Raw genomic sequence first — 18,879 nt, 5'->3', positions numbered from 1 at the left:
AACAACTATCACAAAAAACATAAGTAACGCCTCTGCTGGAAGTACAAGTAAATGTTTATTATCAATTACATAAAAATTAACAAGAAAATGTATGACTAGAAAGCTGAATATCACTTGTGCTCAAGCAAAAAATTAAATGGCTTCAATTTCAAAGTCCGGAATGACCCTGCAAATAAATTAACATCAGGAAACCCACTCACTGACATTCTTACCAAACAAACTTACTCTGGTCTATCAAAATAGTCAAAGTCTATGTCTTTTTGTGAGATAAATTCCGATTCTTGTGCATGTTCATTCAAATCTAAAAATCGAAAATAAAACATTTACTTCAATCACCCAAAACTGGCACCGACCTGACAAAGGCGGGACCACTGCCGTTCCCAGAAACTCCGTATTCAGATACGGTGGCAAGGCATCCTCTTCGTCGTCCTCGTCCTCGGGACCCAACTGCTGCGAATCGACCATTTGTAACCACTGCGCGTTATGATGCCTGAATTTTTCAATTTTGATCCTTTCCGCCCAAGTTTTACTATGCTCGGCTATTATATTAAGACACGTATTGCACAATTTCCTAATGGACTTGTTATTGTCTTGGAGTAAATCGATCAAATAGGCCGGAGCTTCGGTTTTCTCCGCCAGATAATCAATATTCGTCCCGTGAGAAATGGTCGCGAAAAAAACGAAAATTATTTGAAGGACGATTTCGTCGTCTTCCTGGTGCGTCTTCAAGAGTTCGATCAAAGCCGAGATTATGTTCGATTCGCACAAGAGCTTGGCACAACCTTCGTCGGCTGCAGCCGTGCCTAATAAAACTACAACCTACACAAAAAAATTATTAAATAATTTGCAATTTTGTCATTATTACTTGTAAAACCAACTCGGGGTCGGTGTTATTGTTACGAATCACTTTTTCGATCCATTTTAACATATCGAAGTGTTTGAAAATTTCCGCCCAGTCCAGCTCGGGTAAACTGAGGTTGCTTAAAATTCCGACACATTCGACTACGAAATCGTCTTCCTTTGACTCGACTACGGCCTTTGCAATGTCGCCTACAAACTCCTAAAAAATTTACTTAAATCGTGGATTTTTAAAAGGTGCACGTACGACGAAATTAACTTTGGATGATTTATGCTCTGACAAATTCCTCAACATTTTCATCAACATGTTATCTTGATAATTGAAAGCCCTCATCATTAACGATTGGACGCGATTTTTTTTCATCATTTGTTGGGCGTTTGTCGGGTCCGTGGCCAAATTGATACAAAGTGCGACCATAACTTCGTCACCTTCGTTTCCAATATTAAGTAATAACATGTCCGTTATCTTAAAAAATTGAATTGTGCAAAAAGCGATTATTTTTAACGTAACGTTTTTACCAAACCCACACATTCGGCAAATTGCGTTTTGACGTCATCGTCGTAACTCAAATGGTAGAGTAATTTTAAAACAATCTCCTGATGACGATCATCGCCTTAAAATACGCCAGTGAATTACACGCCGACTGCTTTTACTCAACTCACTTAATAAACTGATAAATTTCGGTAGAAGTCCAATTTGGACGATTCTAAACCTCAATTTTGTATCAAACGACAAATTAAACAACAATTTCAACGTCAAATGCACCAAGTCGGGACTGTTGGACTCCAGCAATTTCGGCAACTTCTCCACGACATTCATCCCGGCCATAGCGTCCTTATTACACTGCATAATGGACAACTTCTTCAGGAACGTCACCACCAGAACCAACAATTCCTCGTTGTCCCTCTCCAGAGCCTTGACCAACAACCCCACGATGTTCCTCTTCGTCATTTTCTCTTCAATACTTTCGTCTTCGGCGATATTCAGCAAGAGATAAAACGCGACACGGAGCAGATGTTCTTGTTTTTTCACCAAAGTGCGGAAACGTTTCGCCTTTTCCGCTTCGCTCAGTTTTTTATCGTCGATACTTTCCGTGGAAGTCGTCAAATCGTCGTAAACGCTGCCTTCCATCACGGCTTTAATATTCGCCTCGGAGAAGTTCCCGGATCGGGGCCTAACCGGCTCCGGAATGCGACTCCGGGGGATTTCGGAGAGGCTAGCGCTACTCGGACATGGCTTGCGGACGATGGGGATGTCGTCCGGGGCCTCAACGCCCTCCAAATCCGCCTTCCACTTGTCGTATCTTCGCAACTCGTAATCGATTATGTCCATACAGATCGAACCCACCTAAATGTGGTGCCCATGAGCAAACATTATTCAGCGACCAATCAAAGCTAATAAAATTAATTTTTAAACGGGCCATACTTTGGCCCTTGGAATTGTGTTTGAGAGTTTTTTGAAACTGGGAATAATTGCGTTGTAATAAAGCTTCGGAGTTGAACGGACGTTTGGGTAATTATCCTTGTTAAAGTAAAGGGCGCAGAAATTTGGTTTGGGGTTTGCTTTATTTAATTCGAATAATTGTTATGATGTTGCGTTGGGAATACGCATCCCTGAGCAAAAAAAACTGTTACGAAATGTTTTTTGTTTTATTAGATTAGACCGATTTTGAGGAAAATGATACGAGAATAAGTTAGTCTAAGTCTGGCTTCAGCACGAACGTTTAATAATTGTTGAAATCATTTCTAAACAGTGAGTATAAGAATATTTTACTAGTGATGTGATAGTGACATATTTTTAAGTAGAGTCGTAAAGTCTATTACTAAAATGTTTGGATATCATGTCACGAAGCACAATTTAAGTGAGTTGTTTGAAATTTTCAATACACATAATTAAAAAATGGGACAAAATTTGTATTCATTTCTACGAAGTAATATCTTTACAAAAATTGTGTTATGCAGTAAACAATTATTGTTTAAACATCATATTTCCTAAGCGGCACATAAATAAAGCTGTTATTTATTATCAAGATAGATGTGACCGATAAAATAGATACAAATACTGTTGCCTCAGGTGATTACTGATCACTGATCATCAGTGAAGAGAATAATAAATAATATTAATAATTAATAAAAAAATAATAAATTCAAATAGTTCCCAAAATAATTGCCTTTCTGGCTCGACAACGTGCTAAAAAGCTGAAAAAAACTCTTGACCTCTTGAAAACTTTTGACCTTATTAACTAATTTATTTTACTGAGTTAAGAATATCTCGCGAAAAAACAGACTTTTTATTTAAATTTTCAATTTACAACTCCTATTTTTAATACTTTTTGCGCAAATTTCGTAAAATAATCAATTGGTTGATTGAAAAATGTACATGTTTGCTCATAAAAATCAAATCTAACATTTTCGGCCCAATTCAGTAAATTTTCGGTCTATTTTATTATCAAAATTTTGTCAAATAATTACGATTTCAGCAAAAAAAAAATTGTATTTTTAAATTAATTACATATCATTTTTGGATTAATTATTGGCGAAATTTTGAAACGGTCACTAGGAAATAATTCCCAATCTTGCATATTCACAAATTTTTTTTTGCTGAATTTTATTTATTTATTTATTTATTTTTTTAATTCAAAAACCTGATACTGGTAACATACAATCATTAAAAATAAATAGCGAAAACTACAGAAAAAAAATTTGTAGTCCCAGATTTTTTAAAATATGATTTTTTTTTTAATAATTTCGGTAATCTACACATGCTTCTCAAAAACGTACCACTGAGTTGGTGCGTCGATTTTTGGGCACCCTGTACAATGCAAAAATAGTGAAACTATTTCATTTTCGATCCAGTTTATTGTTTTTTTAAACCAGTTTAGCAAAAATTTAAAAATTATCTGAATAATATGCTTCAGCGCTTGAAATATGTAAATAAAAATTGCGCAATTTTTTGAGATAATAATAATAATTTAATTTAATTAAATAATTCGCTAATAATTTTATTAGCGAAAATACCCGAAAAGGCAAAATAATATCCTTTTCGATACTATTAGTGATTTTTCGGCTAATCTTTGAGAAATTTTGCGAAATGATTCCGAAAAACGAAAAAACTCTGAAAACCAAAACCTCCCTAGAAGCAAAACTAAATATCATTTTGACTTTGCGGCTTATTTTGGACACAAATTTGGGCAAAATTCTTCAAAATAATGACGTTTTTGGGGAAACAACCTGTTGAAAAGGTCGAAAAAAAGAAAAAAATATTAATTTTTTTTACTTAACTCAGCAACTTTTCGTTTCACTTTAACAAAATCCGCTTGAACGCCCCAAAAAAATATATTATTGATTCATTTAGAAAAAATATAAGTTGCATATCTCATTTCTGACTGATAACATGCCCAAACCTTTAAAAAAAAAGGAGAAAACACTGTACCGTACTTTGTTATAAGAAAATTTGTCCAAAAAACTGAATTTTGATGAGTTAAAGAAATCGAGAAGGCTAAAATATAACTATTTTCGCCTAATTCGACGATTTTTTGGACAATTTTGACGCAAAATGCTTTGCAAAAAATAACCCCAGAACATGTAAATTAGTACGTTAAGTTCCAAAAGTAGGTTTAAGGGAGCGAGTTCTGCAAATGGTCAAAAGTACATATGTTGAATATATGGACATACATCCGCAACATTCTCCTAATTGTAGTATTTAAAAAAATAAATCAAGGCCAAATAAAGACGCAACTTTCTATTGTTGCATAATTTACCCACCTGTTTAAACATTTAATCAACTAATTGACATCAAAATCTATTTGCGCGAAATTTCGAGATTTACGACTTTGCTCACCTTACACTTGAGTATAACCTCGTGAAAACGTGAGTACATGGAAAAACAGAAAAAGGTAAACACCAGGTGTGTGCTTAAGACAATACTTCGTTTCCAATCCTCGCGTAGAACTCGCGCTAAGGCGCTTATTACAGTTTCTACAAACAAAATTGCGCCATTTCTACTTGAACTGATTGTGACATTATATACCATTTTTCGATAATGCGTCCAAATTTTCCGGGTCACGCGCCAAAAGCTGGATGAAGTGAGCGCCCTTGATTTTTTCAGACATTCCCTCGTAGAGCAGCTCGATGTAATCCGACAAATTGTTGTAATTGGGTTCGTCGGCGTTGATTATTTGTTTGAGATCATGGGAACTGTTATTGTCTGGAAATAATCGGTTTGGATTAGGGGCGGGCTCCAGATGGAGGTATTTCCAGAGTTTGAATCAAACAACTGAGCCGAGGTCAAATTATTATTGGCCATACTTTGGTCATTATTTCCAAACACCTACGGCTACTTCATAATCACAATTACTTCTGTGACAATATTTTGCACAACCTTGAAACTGATAAAATGTGTCTTTATAACAATAGTCTTGTGAATCACGACAATGCAACGACAAAAAAGGAACAGAAAAATGTTTAGTGCCAAAAAAGGATAGATAAAATCGTGGGTTAAGTGAGTCTTATTCAATCCCGAAATTAAGCACAAGGCCGCTGCTTCATGACTAATGTTAGAGAAGCGATTAAACACCTCGGTATTTAAATTCGCAGTTTCCGGTGAAATTAATTGTTTCTGAAAGTGCAAAAATTTTTGCATTATTCATTGCGCACTTATTTCGCCAAAGCTTTCATAATAAATTGTAGAAATTGAGACTTACTGAAGCGAAACTAGAAATACTCGCAATGTGCCAGTATTATAAATAACGTTTCTAAAAAAAATGATGATACCTTTAGCACTTCCGTGGCTCAATTTTCGCTTCTTTAAGTAGTAAATGGTTTGCTCGACCTCCGAGATGCGCGAATGATGGATCAAGTCACACTGGTAGACAACTTCTTTGGCTAAGGCGTAACAATCAGTTCTGCTGTTCAGCATTGGGAGTTCTATCACTTTTTTCAGGTTCTGTAACGAAAATTTCAATTTCCAACCGCTGGGGGTGACAATACCCACCTTTTTCTCGCCGTAGATGACGTTCTCTTTCGCCCCCAAAATCTGGACATCAATTTCGTAATTCAAAACGATAGCGTTCAGAGTCGGGTGCACGTCCAAAGTGCCGGGTTTTCTCTCCCTGCAACGTCCCCTGCATTAAACGAATTCATAAATGAAAATTACTCACGTCCGCATGTACTTGGCCTCGTCCGGGTCCATTCCGTAGAAACTCCGACAGGCCGTGTACACGAAATACGCAAATATCGCAAAAATAACCACCAGAACCGATATCACATCGACAAGAATTAACATTAAACAATTAAGCAAAGTTTGTGCATTTTATTGTTGACATTACATTTGAGTTGGTTGATACCGCGCGCACCCGTCTTTGCCGACAAATCAATACTCGCGCCGGCCAATCACCGCGCGGAAACCCCCGGACAAAAGACGGCGCAAACTGGCGCGAATTATTCAAATTGATTAGATAAAAGCGCTGATAAGGAGTTTATAGTTTGATAAAAGTGTCCATGGCGGACGGTAGGCGAAAAGTCATTGTCGACGTGGACGTCGGCACCGACGATTTCCTCGCACTTCTGATCCTCCTAAATGCCGAAAAAAGGCGTCAAATCAAAATTGAAGCCATCGTGTGTTCGATGGGGAACACCGCCGTGGAAAATGTTTGCGTTAACGTGATGAGGCTCCTCGAGGCAGTGGAACGCACGGACGTGAGTTGTGCACACTTGGGCCCATTTGGGTGAACCACCGATTTCAGATCCCGGTGTTTAAAGGCGCCACGAAACAACTCATACCACCAACGCACGAAATTCGACTTTTCCATGGGAAGGACGGGTTCGGGGATTTGGGGCTTAAAGGAAGGCCGCATATGGAAGCAATTAAAGAACCGGCGGCTTCCAAAATTGCGGAACTTATTGTGGGGAATCCCGGCGAAATCAGCCTCATTTGCGTGGCCCCCCTGACCAATGTCGCCCTCGCGTTGCGACTCTACGACAATTTTGCGGACTCTATCAAGGATTTGTGGATAATGGGGGGCAATTACACCGCAGTTGGAAACATCACACCCACCGCAGAGTACAATTTTTACATTGACCCTGAAGCTGCGTTTATCGTGCTCGACACGGTCAAAAAACCGATTTTTATCCTCACATGGGAGACGTGCCTTTATCCAAAAATCACATTCGTATGTTGTAACGTTGTGCGCATTGTCGGCTTATTGTTTGTTTCAGGATTGGCGCTTCAAGGTTTTCGGCGCCAAGAAAAACCCAGCTATTGAATTACTAAACCTAGCTGAAAGAAGTGTTTACAAGGAAGACGAGAAAATTTGGCTGCCTTGCGACGCTTTTCTCGCAGCGGCGTTCCTCAAACCCGAAATAATCACGAAAAAAAGCGCTCATTATGCAAGTGTTGAGCTTCACGGGAGTCAGACACGGGGGCAAATCGTGCTCGACCATTTGAAAACCAAGAAAGAAAACGTTACGATTATCGAACAGTTTGATGCTGAGGCATTCCAGCAAATACTCATGGATTTGTAAAAAAAATAAACGTTAAACTAGACTTTTATTGAAATAATTAAACATACGTAACACTTAACAAAACAACTAAACCTCCCGGAATGTTAATACTCATTGGTTTTGGGTGTCGGGTTCTTGTTTTTCCGCGGCACTCGATTCTTGGATTTGTTGTCTGATTTCGCGATTTGATTGCAACAGGAGCAAAAGTTGGGCGTGGATATCGTCGTTCTTTTGCTCGATATTGTCCAACGCTGAATTCAGCGCGTCTAGCTGACTATCAAGCATCTGAAATTCTGTGGAGACGGTAAGCCCCTAATTCAATTTGCCTTAACCTTACCTTCGGGTGACATATCGTCCAAATCGTCCCCGGTTTCTTCGTCCGAATGCATTTCCTGGTCCGGGGGCTCGGGACTGTTTTTATTAAGACCATTTTCGTGCGGAAGATGCGCTTTTTCGCCCATTTTATACAATTTTTATTATTGTTATTATCCAATCATGTGATAATTTTGACAGTTTAATTACGTCATTGCAAGGAAGGTGGTGTATAACTGGTCACATAGGCAAAACAATTGGATTCATGCTTTATTGAAATATAAAAAATACAAGTTATAAAAGTGGTACAAACAACTAAATCTTAAATAAATGTGATTTTGGTGCGAGTCAGATTCACTTGCCACACGTTCAATTCCTCATACTCTTCGATACAGGAATCAACTTCCAGAGGAGTGTGTCCCTTACTGGCACATTTGTTCATAACGTCTGATAGTTTGACTGTTTTCGATTCTCCAGCCAAGTCTCTAATAATGGCAAAGATTTGGTCGTTGACATTGGGTGGTCTTGCCCCTTTTTCGAAAGTCTGGTTAAGAGAATCTTTGCTCATTTCCATCAACCTTATAGCTTCATTAACATCGTCTTTCTCCACAACATTGGACAATCTCAGCCTGGCTAAAGCCGTCGACAGCCTCAAAATCCCCAACAAATTCCTAGCCGAAGTAAAAGTCATGTCTCTAGAATTCCGGGCCACATTTCTCAACTCCACATAAGCATTAACGATGTATTCAGTCAAATCTTCGGGAATCACCGGTTCTTTCAACTTACACAGTGCGATGTATTTCCGCATAACGCCCATATCAAGCGATTTGATTTGAGTCGGGGGCTGTTTGCAGTGCTGGTGCACGTATGTGATGTGTTTGGCGAGTTTCAGATCATTATCGCGATCCGCTTTATCCTGAATCAACCAAAGGAGATCGAAACGGGATAAAAGGGCCGCCGGTAGTTGGATATTTTGCTCGATTGTCCGCTTCGGGTTGTACCGGCCATAGGCCGGGTTAGCCGCCGCCAAAATCGAGACTCTGGCGTTCAAACAAGTCATAATACCCGCCTGAAAATAACAAGCAATTTGCAATTTAAAATACACTAATAACAATAAACAATTAAATACATTTGGATTAGGCGCCATGGCATTCGGTGCTGTAACGTTGGTAGTGAAACAACTGGCGGTTCATCAAATACGCTAAATACGATTCAAAAACGATGCTGAATCTGATATTTTGTCCAAGTTTTTGGGCAAAAGTGTGAAAAACCGTCAGAATTTAAATGTGGGGCCGTAAATGTGGAATAAAATGGTGTTTTTTACGTTAACAATAAAAAATCTCACTACCTTAGCAATGCTGATTGTTTGTTGTTCCATAACTTCGTGAATGGCCGTCCTGTCCGCATCCGCCATTTTATCGAATTCGTCAATACAACAAACCCCCTGATCGGCCAAGACCAGTGCGCCCCCTTCCAGCATCATCTCCCCCGTCATGGGGTCCTTCATAACCGAGGCAGTGAGCCCCACTCCCGAAGAGCCCCGTCCTGTGGTATACTGACCTGAAACAACCCCTAAACTAACCCAATCAAATTCAAACCATTGACTCACTTCGTGGCGCTAACCGATCAATGTACCCCAAAAGTTGCGACTTGGCGACTCCGGGGTCCCCCATCAGGCAAATATTGATATTCCCCCGGATCTTCATACCGTCAGGTCTGCGGTCCACTCCCCCAACCAGCAAAAGAAGCAAAGCCTTCTTAACGTCAAGATGACCGTAGATTTCCGGCGCTAGAGACACCGCCAATTTTGTGTAAAAATCGTCTTCGGTCAAGACCGATAGTTCTTCAGGTGTGAGGGGTTTGGACGAGCTTTCATCCTCTTCGGTTTTGTTCACCAAAGCGATTCTGTGCGCCTCGACGTAAGTCTCCGACAGGAGCCCCCCCATGATTTGTTTGAAGCCGGTCTTGAGCAAAGGGAGGAACACGCCTGTGACGGCCACGTGGTGCCCCGGAAGGGCCAGGCGAGTGACTTCGCCCCGACAAAAAATAGTCAAAGTCCGGGGGATGTGCCCCACTGGGACTTGGTCACTGTGTTCCTGGATTTTGAGCTCCTGGAATTTGACGAATTTGGAGCCACGGGTTTGGAGGTATAGGCGCCCCCCTGATTTGTTCACACGGCAGTCTTCACTAGGACACATCAACACCGGCATGAAACTTAGTCCGTGGACAGGTTGGTAGGTCTCAGCCCCGCATTGGTCGCAAGTGTAGGTCGCTACGGTCATCATAGGTTTGACTTCGGTGCTTCGCGTCACTATGCCCCTAACGGTGACCAGTTTCCCAATGTGTTCGGCTTTGACTTCGCGAATTGGGACGGTTTTAGTAGTTGATAAGTCTTTGAAGTAGATTTCGCTAAAACGCCAATTTAAAGTGCCCACCCAACTGGTACTTTTAACTTACTATCTGCGTAATAATTCCGGTGGAAATTTATTACGAGCATCTCTCTGCTCGTTCGGTTGTCTCAAACGCTGCTCCATCATTAGCCTGTGTTCAATGTAAACGTCCAAAGCGTCTTTGGCCACGACTTCGCGTTCCACGAATGTGGGCAACAGTTCGAAGACAACGTCGGAGAATAAAGTCGTGTACCGACGAGTGTTGTTTATTACAGCTTTGGCTAAATCATCGTCGTGTTCGTAAAGATCGTCAAGCTCGATGTAAAGGGCTATTTGCTCGCGATGAGCCAGTTTTGTCAACTGATTCGAATATTTAAAGTTTTTCTGACCGGAATCATCTTGAATGCAAAACTCTAACAAGAAGGTTCTTATGGTCTCTAAAACATGAACCGGTAAGGTGGAAATTAACCATTTATAGACTGGACTCACCTTTATCTTTGTCGTAATCACGTCGGTTCATGATTTTTGGCGAATTTACACTACTTCAAGCCGGAATTGGAGTTTTACTAACGTTTATTTACGACCACCTGTTTGCACACAACACACGCCAGTTTTGGCGCGAAAACAGGGAAGTAGTGGGAATTTAGGTTTGTTTTGTTGGCTACACATTCACAAATTCAATTTATTCATAAATTAATAATTAATACAATAATAAGAAGTTAGAATCACAAATAAAATGGTAATTGTTACGGAGACTATAATTTAGGAGACGAAATGAGACTTTGTGAACCAAAAAATAGTACGGCAAATGAGTAAAAATGAGGCGCTTCGAGCATCAAACCGTTTCGGCGCCAAAACGATTTAAATTAACTTAAATCCAATCAATTCACTAATTAATTACATGGTGAAAATGCAAAAAAAACAAAAAACTAAAATTTTCAGACAAAAACATGAGAAAATTTAAAATTTGCCCTTCGTTCTGTATTTTTCAATACGCGTATGGTTAAAGATATACAAGAAAAAAGGCTTCACGCTTTTCAATTACTTCGGGGATTTCTTGGGAGCTAGGTCATAGATTAACTAGGTGCTGCCACAAAAAAAAGCTGGAAATGCCACCGCAGAATGACTACAAATGATTTAAAGGTAGGTTTTTTAAGCAACGAATTTTTACGCCAGATTTGTAATTTACTTAACTACGAGTACATAAATAACGCAACATTTATAATTCCAATGTACAATAATAAAAATCACTCATCTTCCAACATCAAATTAAGCAGACTTTCTTCCATCGCAAAATCTGGAATTTCCTCATCCTCCTGTTCCTTTTTCCTGTGTTCGCACCAAGCAAACATATTTTCCATCTTAACGGTCGAAAAGCCACAAAACTCGTAACGCCTTTCTACAGTTTCCTTTATTTCATGGTAAGCTTTCTCGACTTGAAGCTCCAGCGATGGCACTGAAAACAGAAAATCAATTTCGAACTCATCTCACCCTCAACCACTCACTTTTACTCAATTTAGTCAAATCGAAAATGTATTGGAAATACGTAATCTGCGTGAACAGACTCAAACCCGAATATTTCTTGATCAAGACTGAGTTACAAACTTGACAAAAGGGAACCCGTCCTGACGAGCTCAACGGAATCCTCACAGTTTCCTTGCAACACATCGGATCCTCACAGTACATTTCGTTCAAATAAAACTTCTCGATGTAGGAATTTATCGTTTCGGTCATTTGATTTTGGATAAAGGGGACGTAATCGGCCGGCCTGGCCTTACAGCGCGCATTCTGACACTTTTGTAAAACCGGAATATTGTTAGAAAATGGACCATCAACGGTGTTTTCGCTCTCACAAACCAAACATTTAAATACAAACTTGTCGACGTTCCGGAACTTTATTTCCGGATCTATTACGTTCTCTCCGTTGTCATCGTCCACCTTTACTTTTCTCAAATTGCTGCTATCGACCCCGAGACAATCGGATATTTGCACAAGGTCCAACGCTTCAATGGGTTCGCAAATGCGGCTCACCACCGGATGAATCTGATTAGCGAGGTAGTAAGTAACGTCGATTTTGAGCGTTTCTGAATTTTTCAATTCCTCAATGTGGTAAGCGCGTTGCGTGGCCGGATTTTTCGTCCCATCGTCACAGATCAGATAAGGGACGGTGTCCCCAGCCCGATAGTGCCCCCCTTGCTTGTTGTATCTGATAGCCACTTGGACGTGTGGTAACGTGTTGTCCTCCGGGTACTGGTCGGGGTTTTTCGACAATTGTTTGGTGATCACAAGGAGGGAAAGTGGCACTTTACCCTCTTGTAGATCCTCCCGAAGTTGGCTCAAATGAGTCAAAATATTCAGGAAGCGATTTTCGCTGCTTTGGTCACTTAGAATTTGGTTGAGGACAAATTTCCCCGCTTCGGCCGCAAGTCTCGACCAATCACGTCTCACTATGTCCAAGCCTTTGTACTCAATATCGGTTTTCAAGCGGCCCTCCTTGTCCTTACTTAGAGTCACAGCAGCGTATTTCTTCTTCTTGAGTAACAGTAAGTATTTGAAGACACCGTCAATGTCGAGCTCGACTTGCCGGTACAGCTTATTGATCTCTTGCTTGATTTTGGTGCCGATTTGCGCGACTTGGTCGAAGTCCACTAAGTTTGTGTTTATCATAAGACTGTCGGTGTCGCCGTAAATCACCTCAAAGTTCAGTCTTTCGACCACTTCCTTTGTGTTTGTTAAAATCTCGCGGCCTTTGTGGGTGATTAACGCGGCCAGATTTTTGGCGTAAAATCGCGAATTGGCAAAACCTAGACACCCGTACATGCTGTTGGCGGTGAGCTTTAGGGCCATTTGTCTTATGTCGTATTGCATTCTCTGGTCGGGGCTCAAGTCCGCGCTTTTCATCAGCTTTTTGACTGCGCGCCGACTTTCCACCAACTTTTTTATCTCAGTTGGGAGGACTCCAGCCGGGAGAGTTGCATCGGGTAGTACCATGTTGTCCTCGGCTAGGTTCGGCGGCATTGTGGTGAAGCAAATGTTGTACTCTTGGATGATGCTGGGGTACAGCGAATTGAAGTCCATTAGCAGGATGAATTTGTCGTAGAAGCCGATTTTCGGGTCGAGGACCAAGCCGCCCGAATAGGTCGCCTTTTTGTTGGCCGTTTTCTCGCCGAAGTCTTTCTTCCCCGACGATTTATCTGGGACAATGTAATTTTTTTCGGAGAAGGCGTGGAGGAGGAGAAATTCGTTGCGTTCTGACCGCCCCCCCATCAAAGTCTTCGACATGACGTTGCCCGCAATGGTCGTAATCTGCAGCGCTAAGGGGATGATGTTCAGACTGTACATGATTTTGAGGACGAACGCTGTGTCCTGCATGGTCAAGGACACAAGTTTGAGGAGTTCCTCTTTGCTTCTGAACATTTTGAGCACATCGTCGGGCTCCAAATCGGTTCGTTGTTCGTCCTTGATTTTCAAAACGGCCTGGCACAAGCTCCCCAAATCGTACGATCGACATCTGATCAATTCCTTCGCTGCGGTTTTGACATCGCAAACGAGTCGGCCGACGAATAGTTCTTTTTCGATTTTGTGCCGTGAAAACGTGGATTTTTTTATGCGGCCCAATTTACTGAAGTTTGGGATTTTATGACGGAACATTCGTTCGGCAAGGACGCTTATTTGGTGGCCTTGTAGGTCGTGACCGACCACTATATCGCTGTCTAGTTTCGAAAATTGTGTGATGAAGTAGTTCAAAAGGGCCTTTTCCGAGTGCATTTTTTGCAAAGTTGTTATCTTGCAGTCTTGCATCACAGTGAAGAGGTCAGATGAAAGGACTTGGGTGTCCGGACAGTAAAAAACTGAAATTGGAAATTAGATACAGTGGATGGAGCAGACTAGATTTGATTTAAAGTGTGATGCAATTTGCCGCTTATAACGAACTTTTGACCAAAGTATTTGATAGTTGTGTAGACTGAGCCGTTCCTATACGTATGAATTTAATTAATTTCAAATTTGAAAAAAAGACAATAGGGAAAAAGATGCATATTGCAATCAATAACAATGCATTTATTTTGTTTTATTTTTTTTGTGCTCCATAGTGGAAAATAAATGTTAAATTTTTAAATCACATACAATGTGATGTGAAGTGCACATTTAATTAATTTAATTTAATTAAATAAAAAATGTTTTAAAACAAGAAGCGACATTTTAAGAAACAATTATTATAATATTTTTCTTCGTCTGTCCAAAAAATGGTATAATAATGGTGTAATTTTTTAGCCGAACTATAATAACTTTATATTGTACTTTTTTGTCTATGACAAAATTCGATTCTTCTGTTCTCAGCTTCGTACATCGTTTTGCGGCTTATTTGTAACGTGAAACACTAAAAAATTTTGAAGTCAAAGTATTTACACATTCCCTAAATGCTACATTATAATCAGTAGCATCAAAATTAATTGCTTTTTCTGTAAATTCTCGAATATTTTTAGTACGTGGTATATCAAGAGCTTATGTAATAATCCTGTTATTAATTATATGAATGAATTATTCTATAAAATGTAGTAATTTTGGTATAAAACGAGAAAAGAACGGTAATATTGTTGACTATAGACTACTTTTATTTCATTTTTAATAAATTAGATCAGTTATTATGTATTTATTAAAAACCCATTCAAGAAAATATAATTTTTTTTGCAACAACTTAACCGGTAGAGGATAAAATATGTCAACCAATTTTTTTCTTCTTTGACACAGAGAATTAGAATTACTTTATTCGAAAGTTTACATAATGATTAGGCAGTGACATTTAAGTGAATGAAATTTGGTGGTATCTTTGCCAAAAAAAATCAATACAATTTTTTTTATAATTTTTTATGAGGGGACTCATGTTTCTGAGGCTGTGTTTGTAAATTTTAATTCAATTTAAAAGATATTAAAGAACTAAGCTTAATTAAAATTTCATATTTGTTTAAAAGTTTTGTTAATTCCAAATTTATTCGCGGACCAAAACTCTAAGGGAAAATAGCCTATATTGTATTACTTCAATTGTACCTTTGCGAATTTTTAAAGAACAAGTGCTTATATTAACCTTTCAAGATTGTAATTATCACCGGCAGAAAATAATTAGACAGTGTATTCTATTTTAAAGCCGTAGCTATAAATTTTATTGTGTTATTAACGAAAGAACAAATTTTGGACTTAACAATGAAAGCCTGCTCCAGTTTTTCCTAAGGGTTTTTGCGCTGTTATTTCAAATAATGTACAATGCATATTAATAATCTATCAGTTACAATAGTTTAGCGTCCTTTTACCTATACATTATACAAAATCATTTTTAACTTTACCATTTAAGCTGTAATCTCTTTTATTTGTTTTCAGTTTCGAAAAATGTATCACTGCTTGGTTTCCTAAATTATCGCGTTGTTATTCTATGGCGATCATTGCAAAAGTGTCTAATTTTGTTATTTATAACATTCCAAGTTTCTCTCCAGGAGAGAGTTGAAAGATTATTTATTTGTTTATAATTGATTTAACACTAACACATGTTATTTGCATTAAAATGTACACCTCATTTAGATATATCTCCAGTTAAAAAATATATTTCTTCAAATTAACGAAAAAATTAAAAGTATTAAACATATCAACCTACCAAAGAACATTTTTTTCATGAATCATATAAAGTATTTTTCTCAGAATTTGCCAAAAAACAATTTCACTTCTTTTGAGCTCTACTATCAACTTACAAAATTTGCACAACTATGTTGTTTCGCAAAAGATTCATATCGTCAGATGATAAATTTTCTGAGTTGCACTGTATTGAAAAAATTTATCGGACAAACTTACCACAGCAGTGCTTTTGGAACGCTTCAGTAGGTGCTTGTTTATCAACGGAATAACTAACATTAGTGACAAGACTCAACATCACGATTTCGTTTAATCCCGTCTTGGGATTGAAAGCTCTTCTCATGTTAAGAGCAGTGACGACCAACGGTGGCGGTTCAATCGCCTCCTCACATATTGTAACATCGGTTAATTTGTCACAATTTACTTGCAATTTGCACCAAGTCGAGGGATTCGATTCCGGTATCGGATTCGCGATATTTAACCAACAGGGCCCTTTAATTTTACGATCGAGTAAAAAAATCTCGAGATATGAACTCTCGCTCCCAAAAACACGCGAAAACGTCCGCCCTTTGGTGGTTTTATCAATTGGGGGATCTGTGGCCGCATATCTAACTTCGACATAGTCCGATTCTGACGGAACTTCAAGATCGAAAGCGTACTTTTTCGTGACGGGTCGAGCTTTGAAATTTTTGATTCCTTTGGTTTTCATCAGTTCGTTGATTTCGGCGTAGACGTCCTGAGACGTGACCGGCTTTTTGGACTTTTCCTCTTCCACTCTGGGTAAGAAAAAAATCCGCCGGTCGATGTTACGGATAATTACGGTACAGCTCACGTGGGTTTTCGTTTGAGTGTGGTAGGTTTTGCCGAATAAAACCACAACACCCGGTTTGATAAATGGGTCTTCGTAAGCGTCCCACCAAAAAAATCTGAAAACGCTTTTGTCGTCGATTTTCACGAGAGGAATGTCGGAGTTTTGCAAGTCGATTGTGGTTTCGGTGTCTTGGGATACGGACCATTCTTTCAACATTTCGCTTTCAATATTTTCCCACAAATCTTGCTTTTCTTCAATTTGGGGTTTGGATTGCTCTGCTTCAGACTCTTCTAGTTGGGACAGATCCAAATCGTCATCAAAACAGCCATCAGATTGAGTTTCAGCAACTTCTTCACAACTCGCTTGAGTTTCTGCAATTTCTTCACAACTCGCTTGAGTTATTTCTGGCTCCAGTTTATTTTCCGTTAAAATCGTTTCTTCAGTCGGCTTTGCGTGATTTTCCTCCGTTGATATCTTAAGTGGTTGTTTCGCTTTCGGTGTTCTGCTGAGAGTTATTACTGGTTTTTTGATGGAAGTTAATTTCCTCATGTAATCTTTTTCAGCTTGTTTTACCGACAGTGGGGAAAAATTCGATGTTGCGGCCTTGGATTCACGTGGAGTTTCATTAATTTCTTGTAAAAGTTCCGCCAAATCATCATCCTGATCCAACTTTTTTTCCTAAACACACATTAAGCTATATTACGTTTTGATCGTAAAAAATTAACAGACCTCTTTCTTTTTTGATGGCATATTCGAAATGAGGTATTGTAAGTTCCCGCGACCTGCATTTTCCGCCACATTTTTCTTACGTTTAACCCCCTTATTTTTCTTGGAAGAAGCTGCAGCTATTGAAGCATGATCCAAATCATCATCAAATATATCCCGACCGTCTTCTACATAGCCACTGCCGTCTGTTAAACGAATTACTATTAAAATCTGAAGTGTTTTAACATAAAAAAATACCATCATCAACGATCCAGTCGTCATCCTGACGATCTAACACTTTTTTGGTGTATTCTTTCTCATCAACAGTGTCGTAAACATTTTCGAGTTCTTCGACTTCGTATTTATTTCGGAGGCCACTTTTCAATTGCTTAAATTTCTCGAAAGCTTTAGCTTTGTAAGAGGAGTCCCGCTTTTGCCTCTTGGGCCTTCTTTCGGCTAAAACGAAAGATGCGCTTAGTTTTTAACTAAATATTATTTACTTGTGACTCACAGGTATCGTCTTCCATTATCACTATTAGAAAAACACTACAAACAACTATTTACTGGTTTTTAGAAAAATAAAAAATTCACATTGACTTGGCGGGAAAACTTTAATTCTAACCTCACAAACGTGATAGATGATAGTAGTGTTTTATTTGTTTTTATGTTGGCTGACATATTTACAGAATTAAATTTTTTTAGTTTATCTACTGGTGTTTATCTTAAAAATAGTTCATGCGGGAAAAGTTTATGAAACCTTTAATCCAAATAAAAACTTGTTGGGACAATTTCTGTGAAAATTAATTGAAAAAACATAGGTATCTAGTGCTGGCATCACTGCTCATTTAGGCGGTTTCTTTCAAAAAAAAAAAAAACTAATTCGGCAAAATTCCTTTATTCTCTTTCGTACAAATTCTGGTATCTTAATTTGGTTTGCAGCACATCATCCTCAGTGGTAACGACAGTTTGTGGTGGTATTAGCGCACCAGCTACATGTCTTCCTTCAGAACTTAAAAAATTAAACGTTGCACAAGCTTGTTCCGTAGGAAGAATTTCAAATGTTAATTTGTGTTTGCGTGCAAACGGTACAATTTTTTTATAGAAACTGAAATCTTTTTGTGGATCTCCTATTCCTAAAACAATTATATCTAATTTGGGTTCTAATATGGTAAATAACGAAAGTGATTCATCTGTAATTTCGTTGATGTCGCCAACATTCCATGAAAGAACTGATCTAAAAAAACGTTGGTATAATTGTGTTCGATAACACGTTACGTATACTTTGGAAATATTACAACGGAGCCTAAAATCGTCAAATCGTTATTTAATCTAAAACCCGCCTAGAAATTAAACAATCAGTTTGTAATTACGCCACGGAATTGAATAATACTTGACTGAAGCCGTTTATCATTAATCCCACCTCGTCCTCATTGTTTAATATGTTTACGGTTGTTTTTCCTTCACCTTCGTAAGCCCCCGGTGGAGCGCTTAATTTTTTACTGCCGTACAAAAAACGTCTAAAACCGAAAAAGCGTCACAAGACGGTTAATTACCTGAGGTTTTATTAACCTAATCGTATGATTTGTTGCTAATTTGAACAAACTGACGCTTTGTTTAAACATTTTTCTGGAAATCAGAGGTTATGTAATTTGAACATCTGATAAAATTTTGGCGGGAAAATTA

General features: G+C 38.8%; 6 protein-coding genes across 7 annotated transcripts; 1 reads left to right on the top strand and 5 right to left on the bottom strand.

The window, feature by feature from the left end:
- Positions 1-36: 36 nt before the first annotated feature.
- Positions 37-6,151, bottom strand: Kap3 (Kinesin associated protein 3). 2 transcript variants are annotated; one of them, XM_015979795.2, is made up of 12 exons: positions 6,018-6,151; positions 5,852-5,969; positions 5,632-5,803; positions 4,889-5,065; positions 4,700-4,836; positions 1,522-2,206; positions 1,378-1,472; positions 1,106-1,324; positions 866-1,060; positions 354-819; positions 213-301; positions 37-166 (listed from the first exon to the last, which is right to left on the bottom strand). In XM_015979795.2, the coding sequence occupies exons 1-11, from the start codon at positions 6,140-6,142 to the stop codon at positions 222-224; spliced, it is 2,469 nt and encodes an 822-aa protein (XP_015835281.1). In that variant the 5' UTR covers positions 6,143-6,151; the 3' UTR covers positions 37-166; positions 213-221. The 2 variants fall into 2 exon arrangements, with proteins under 2 accessions (XP_015835281.1, XP_008193210.1); XM_008194988.3 differs by having other exon boundaries at positions 226-301.
- A 206-nt stretch (positions 6,152-6,357) lies between these two features.
- On the top strand, positions 6,358-7,402 carry LOC655602 (nucleoside hydrolase). The gene is made up of 3 exons (XM_962163.5): positions 6,358-6,555; positions 6,603-7,028; positions 7,075-7,402. Exons 1-3 carry the CDS (start codon positions 6,358-6,360, stop codon positions 7,378-7,380), a joined length of 930 nt encoding a protein of 309 aa, XP_967256.1. The 3' UTR covers positions 7,381-7,402.
- Positions 7,389-7,895, bottom strand: LOC100142402 (uncharacterized protein). Its single transcript, XM_001808977.4, has 2 exons — positions 7,697-7,895; positions 7,389-7,652 (listed from the first exon to the last, which is right to left on the bottom strand). The coding sequence occupies exons 1-2, from the start codon at positions 7,818-7,820 to the stop codon at positions 7,471-7,473; spliced, it is 306 nt and encodes a 101-aa protein (XP_001809029.1). The 5' UTR covers positions 7,821-7,895; the 3' UTR covers positions 7,389-7,470.
- A 33-nt stretch (positions 7,896-7,928) lies between these two features.
- Positions 7,929-10,688, bottom strand: Mcm7 (Minichromosome maintenance 7). The gene is made up of 5 exons (XM_962329.4): positions 10,551-10,688; positions 10,129-10,498; positions 9,281-10,080; positions 9,020-9,231; positions 7,929-8,740 (listed from the first exon to the last, which is right to left on the bottom strand). The coding sequence occupies exons 1-5, from the start codon at positions 10,579-10,581 to the stop codon at positions 7,994-7,996; spliced, it is 2,160 nt and encodes a 719-aa protein (XP_967422.1). The 5' UTR covers positions 10,582-10,688; the 3' UTR covers positions 7,929-7,993.
- Positions 10,689-11,225: 537 nt separating this feature from the next.
- PolA1 (DNA polymerase alpha subunit 1) lies at positions 11,226-17,860 on the bottom strand. Its single transcript, XM_962417.5, has 6 exons — positions 17,708-17,860; positions 17,455-17,652; positions 17,221-17,402; positions 15,900-17,169; positions 11,567-13,912; positions 11,226-11,517 (listed from the first exon to the last, which is right to left on the bottom strand). The coding sequence occupies exons 1-6, from the start codon at positions 17,721-17,723 to the stop codon at positions 11,309-11,311; spliced, it is 4,221 nt and encodes a 1,406-aa protein (XP_967510.2). The 5' UTR covers positions 17,724-17,860; the 3' UTR covers positions 11,226-11,308.
- Positions 17,861-18,075: 215 nt separating this feature from the next.
- Positions 18,076-18,878, bottom strand: LOC100141848 (uncharacterized protein). Its single transcript, XM_001808414.4, has 4 exons — positions 18,766-18,878; positions 18,587-18,713; positions 18,478-18,536; positions 18,076-18,430 (listed from the first exon to the last, which is right to left on the bottom strand). Exons 1-4 carry the CDS (start codon positions 18,816-18,818, stop codon positions 18,091-18,093), a joined length of 579 nt encoding a protein of 192 aa, XP_001808466.1. The 5' UTR covers positions 18,819-18,878; the 3' UTR covers positions 18,076-18,090.
- Position 18,879: the final 1 nt, after the last annotated feature.

This window comes from Tribolium castaneum, chromosome 5 (assembly GCF_031307605.1).
Source record: "Tribolium castaneum strain GA2 chromosome 5, icTriCast1.1, whole genome shotgun sequence".
Lineage (NCBI taxonomy): Eukaryota > Metazoa > Arthropoda > Insecta > Coleoptera > Tenebrionidae > Tribolium > Tribolium castaneum.
Note: the sequence above shows the minus strand (reverse complement) of the source record. Positions and strands in the feature narration are given on the sequence as shown.

What these genes read in the sequence shown, in the direction of transcription:
- LOC655602 (XM_962163.5), top strand. Translation starts at nt 6,358, where the DNA reads ATGGCGGACGGTAGGCGAAAAGTCATTGTCGACGTGGACGTCGGCACC. An exon ending in AGGCAGTGGAACGCACGGAC is followed by an intron (nt 6,556 to 6,602) that starts GTGAGTTGTGCA and finishes CACCGATTTCAG; the next exon opens with ATCCCGGTGTTTAAAGGCGC. An exon ending in TTTATCCAAAAATCACATTC is followed by an intron (nt 7,029 to 7,074) that starts GTATGTTGTAAC and finishes TGTTTGTTTCAG; the next exon opens with GATTGGCGCTTCAAGGTTTT.
- Kap3 (XM_008194988.3), bottom strand. Translation starts at nt 6,142, where the DNA reads ATGTTAATTCTTGTCGATGTGATATCGGTTCTGGTGGTTATTTTTGCG. An exon ending in GAAATTTATCAGTTTATTAA is followed by an intron (nt 1,473 to 1,521) that starts GTGAGTTGAGTA and finishes GCGTATTTTAAG; the next exon opens with GCGATGATCGTCATCAGGAG. An exon ending in ACCCCGAGTTGGTTTTACAA is followed by an intron (nt 820 to 865) that starts GTAATAATGACA and finishes TTTTTTGTGTAG; the next exon opens with GTTGTAGTTTTATTAGGCAC.
- LOC100141848 (XM_001808414.4), bottom strand. Translation starts at nt 18,818, where the DNA reads ATGTTTAAACAAAGCGTCAGTTTGTTCAAATTAGCAACAAATCATACG. An exon ending in GCAACAAATCATACGATTAG is followed by an intron (nt 18,714 to 18,765) that starts GTTAATAAAACC and finishes TTTCGGTTTTAG; the next exon opens with ACGTTTTTTGTACGGCAGTA. An exon ending in TGATAAACGGCTTCAGTCAA is followed by an intron (nt 18,537 to 18,586) that starts GTATTATTCAAT and finishes TTTAATTTCTAG; the next exon opens with GCGGGTTTTAGATTAAATAA.
- PolA1 (XM_962417.5), bottom strand. An exon ending in CGACTGGATCGTTGATGATG is followed by an intron (nt 17,403 to 17,454) that starts GTATTTTTTTAT and finishes TTCGTTTAACAG; the next exon opens with ACGGCAGTGGCTATGTAGAA. An exon ending in TTTGACTAAATTGAGTAAAA is followed by an intron (nt 11,518 to 11,566) that starts GTGAGTGGTTGA and finishes TTCTGTTTTCAG; the next exon opens with TGCCATCGCTGGAGCTTCAA.
- Mcm7 (XM_962329.4), bottom strand. Translation starts at nt 10,581, where the DNA reads ATGAACCGACGTGATTACGACAAAGATAAAG. An exon ending in TGATTACGACAAAGATAAAG is followed by an intron (nt 10,499 to 10,550) that starts GTGAGTCCAGTC and finishes TTCATGTTTTAG; the next exon opens with AGACCATAAGAACCTTCTTG. An exon ending in TGATCGGTTAGCGCCACGAA is followed by an intron (nt 9,232 to 9,280) that starts GTGAGTCAATGG and finishes GGGTTGTTTCAG; the next exon opens with GTCAGTATACCACAGGACGG.
- LOC100142402 (XM_001808977.4), bottom strand. Translation starts at nt 7,820, where the DNA reads ATGGGCGAAAAAGCGCATCTTCCGCACGAAAATGGTCTTAATAAAAAC. An exon ending in GGACGATATGTCACCCGAAG is followed by an intron (nt 7,653 to 7,696) that starts GTAAGGTTAAGG and finishes CCGTCTCCACAG; the next exon opens with AATTTCAGATGCTTGATAGT.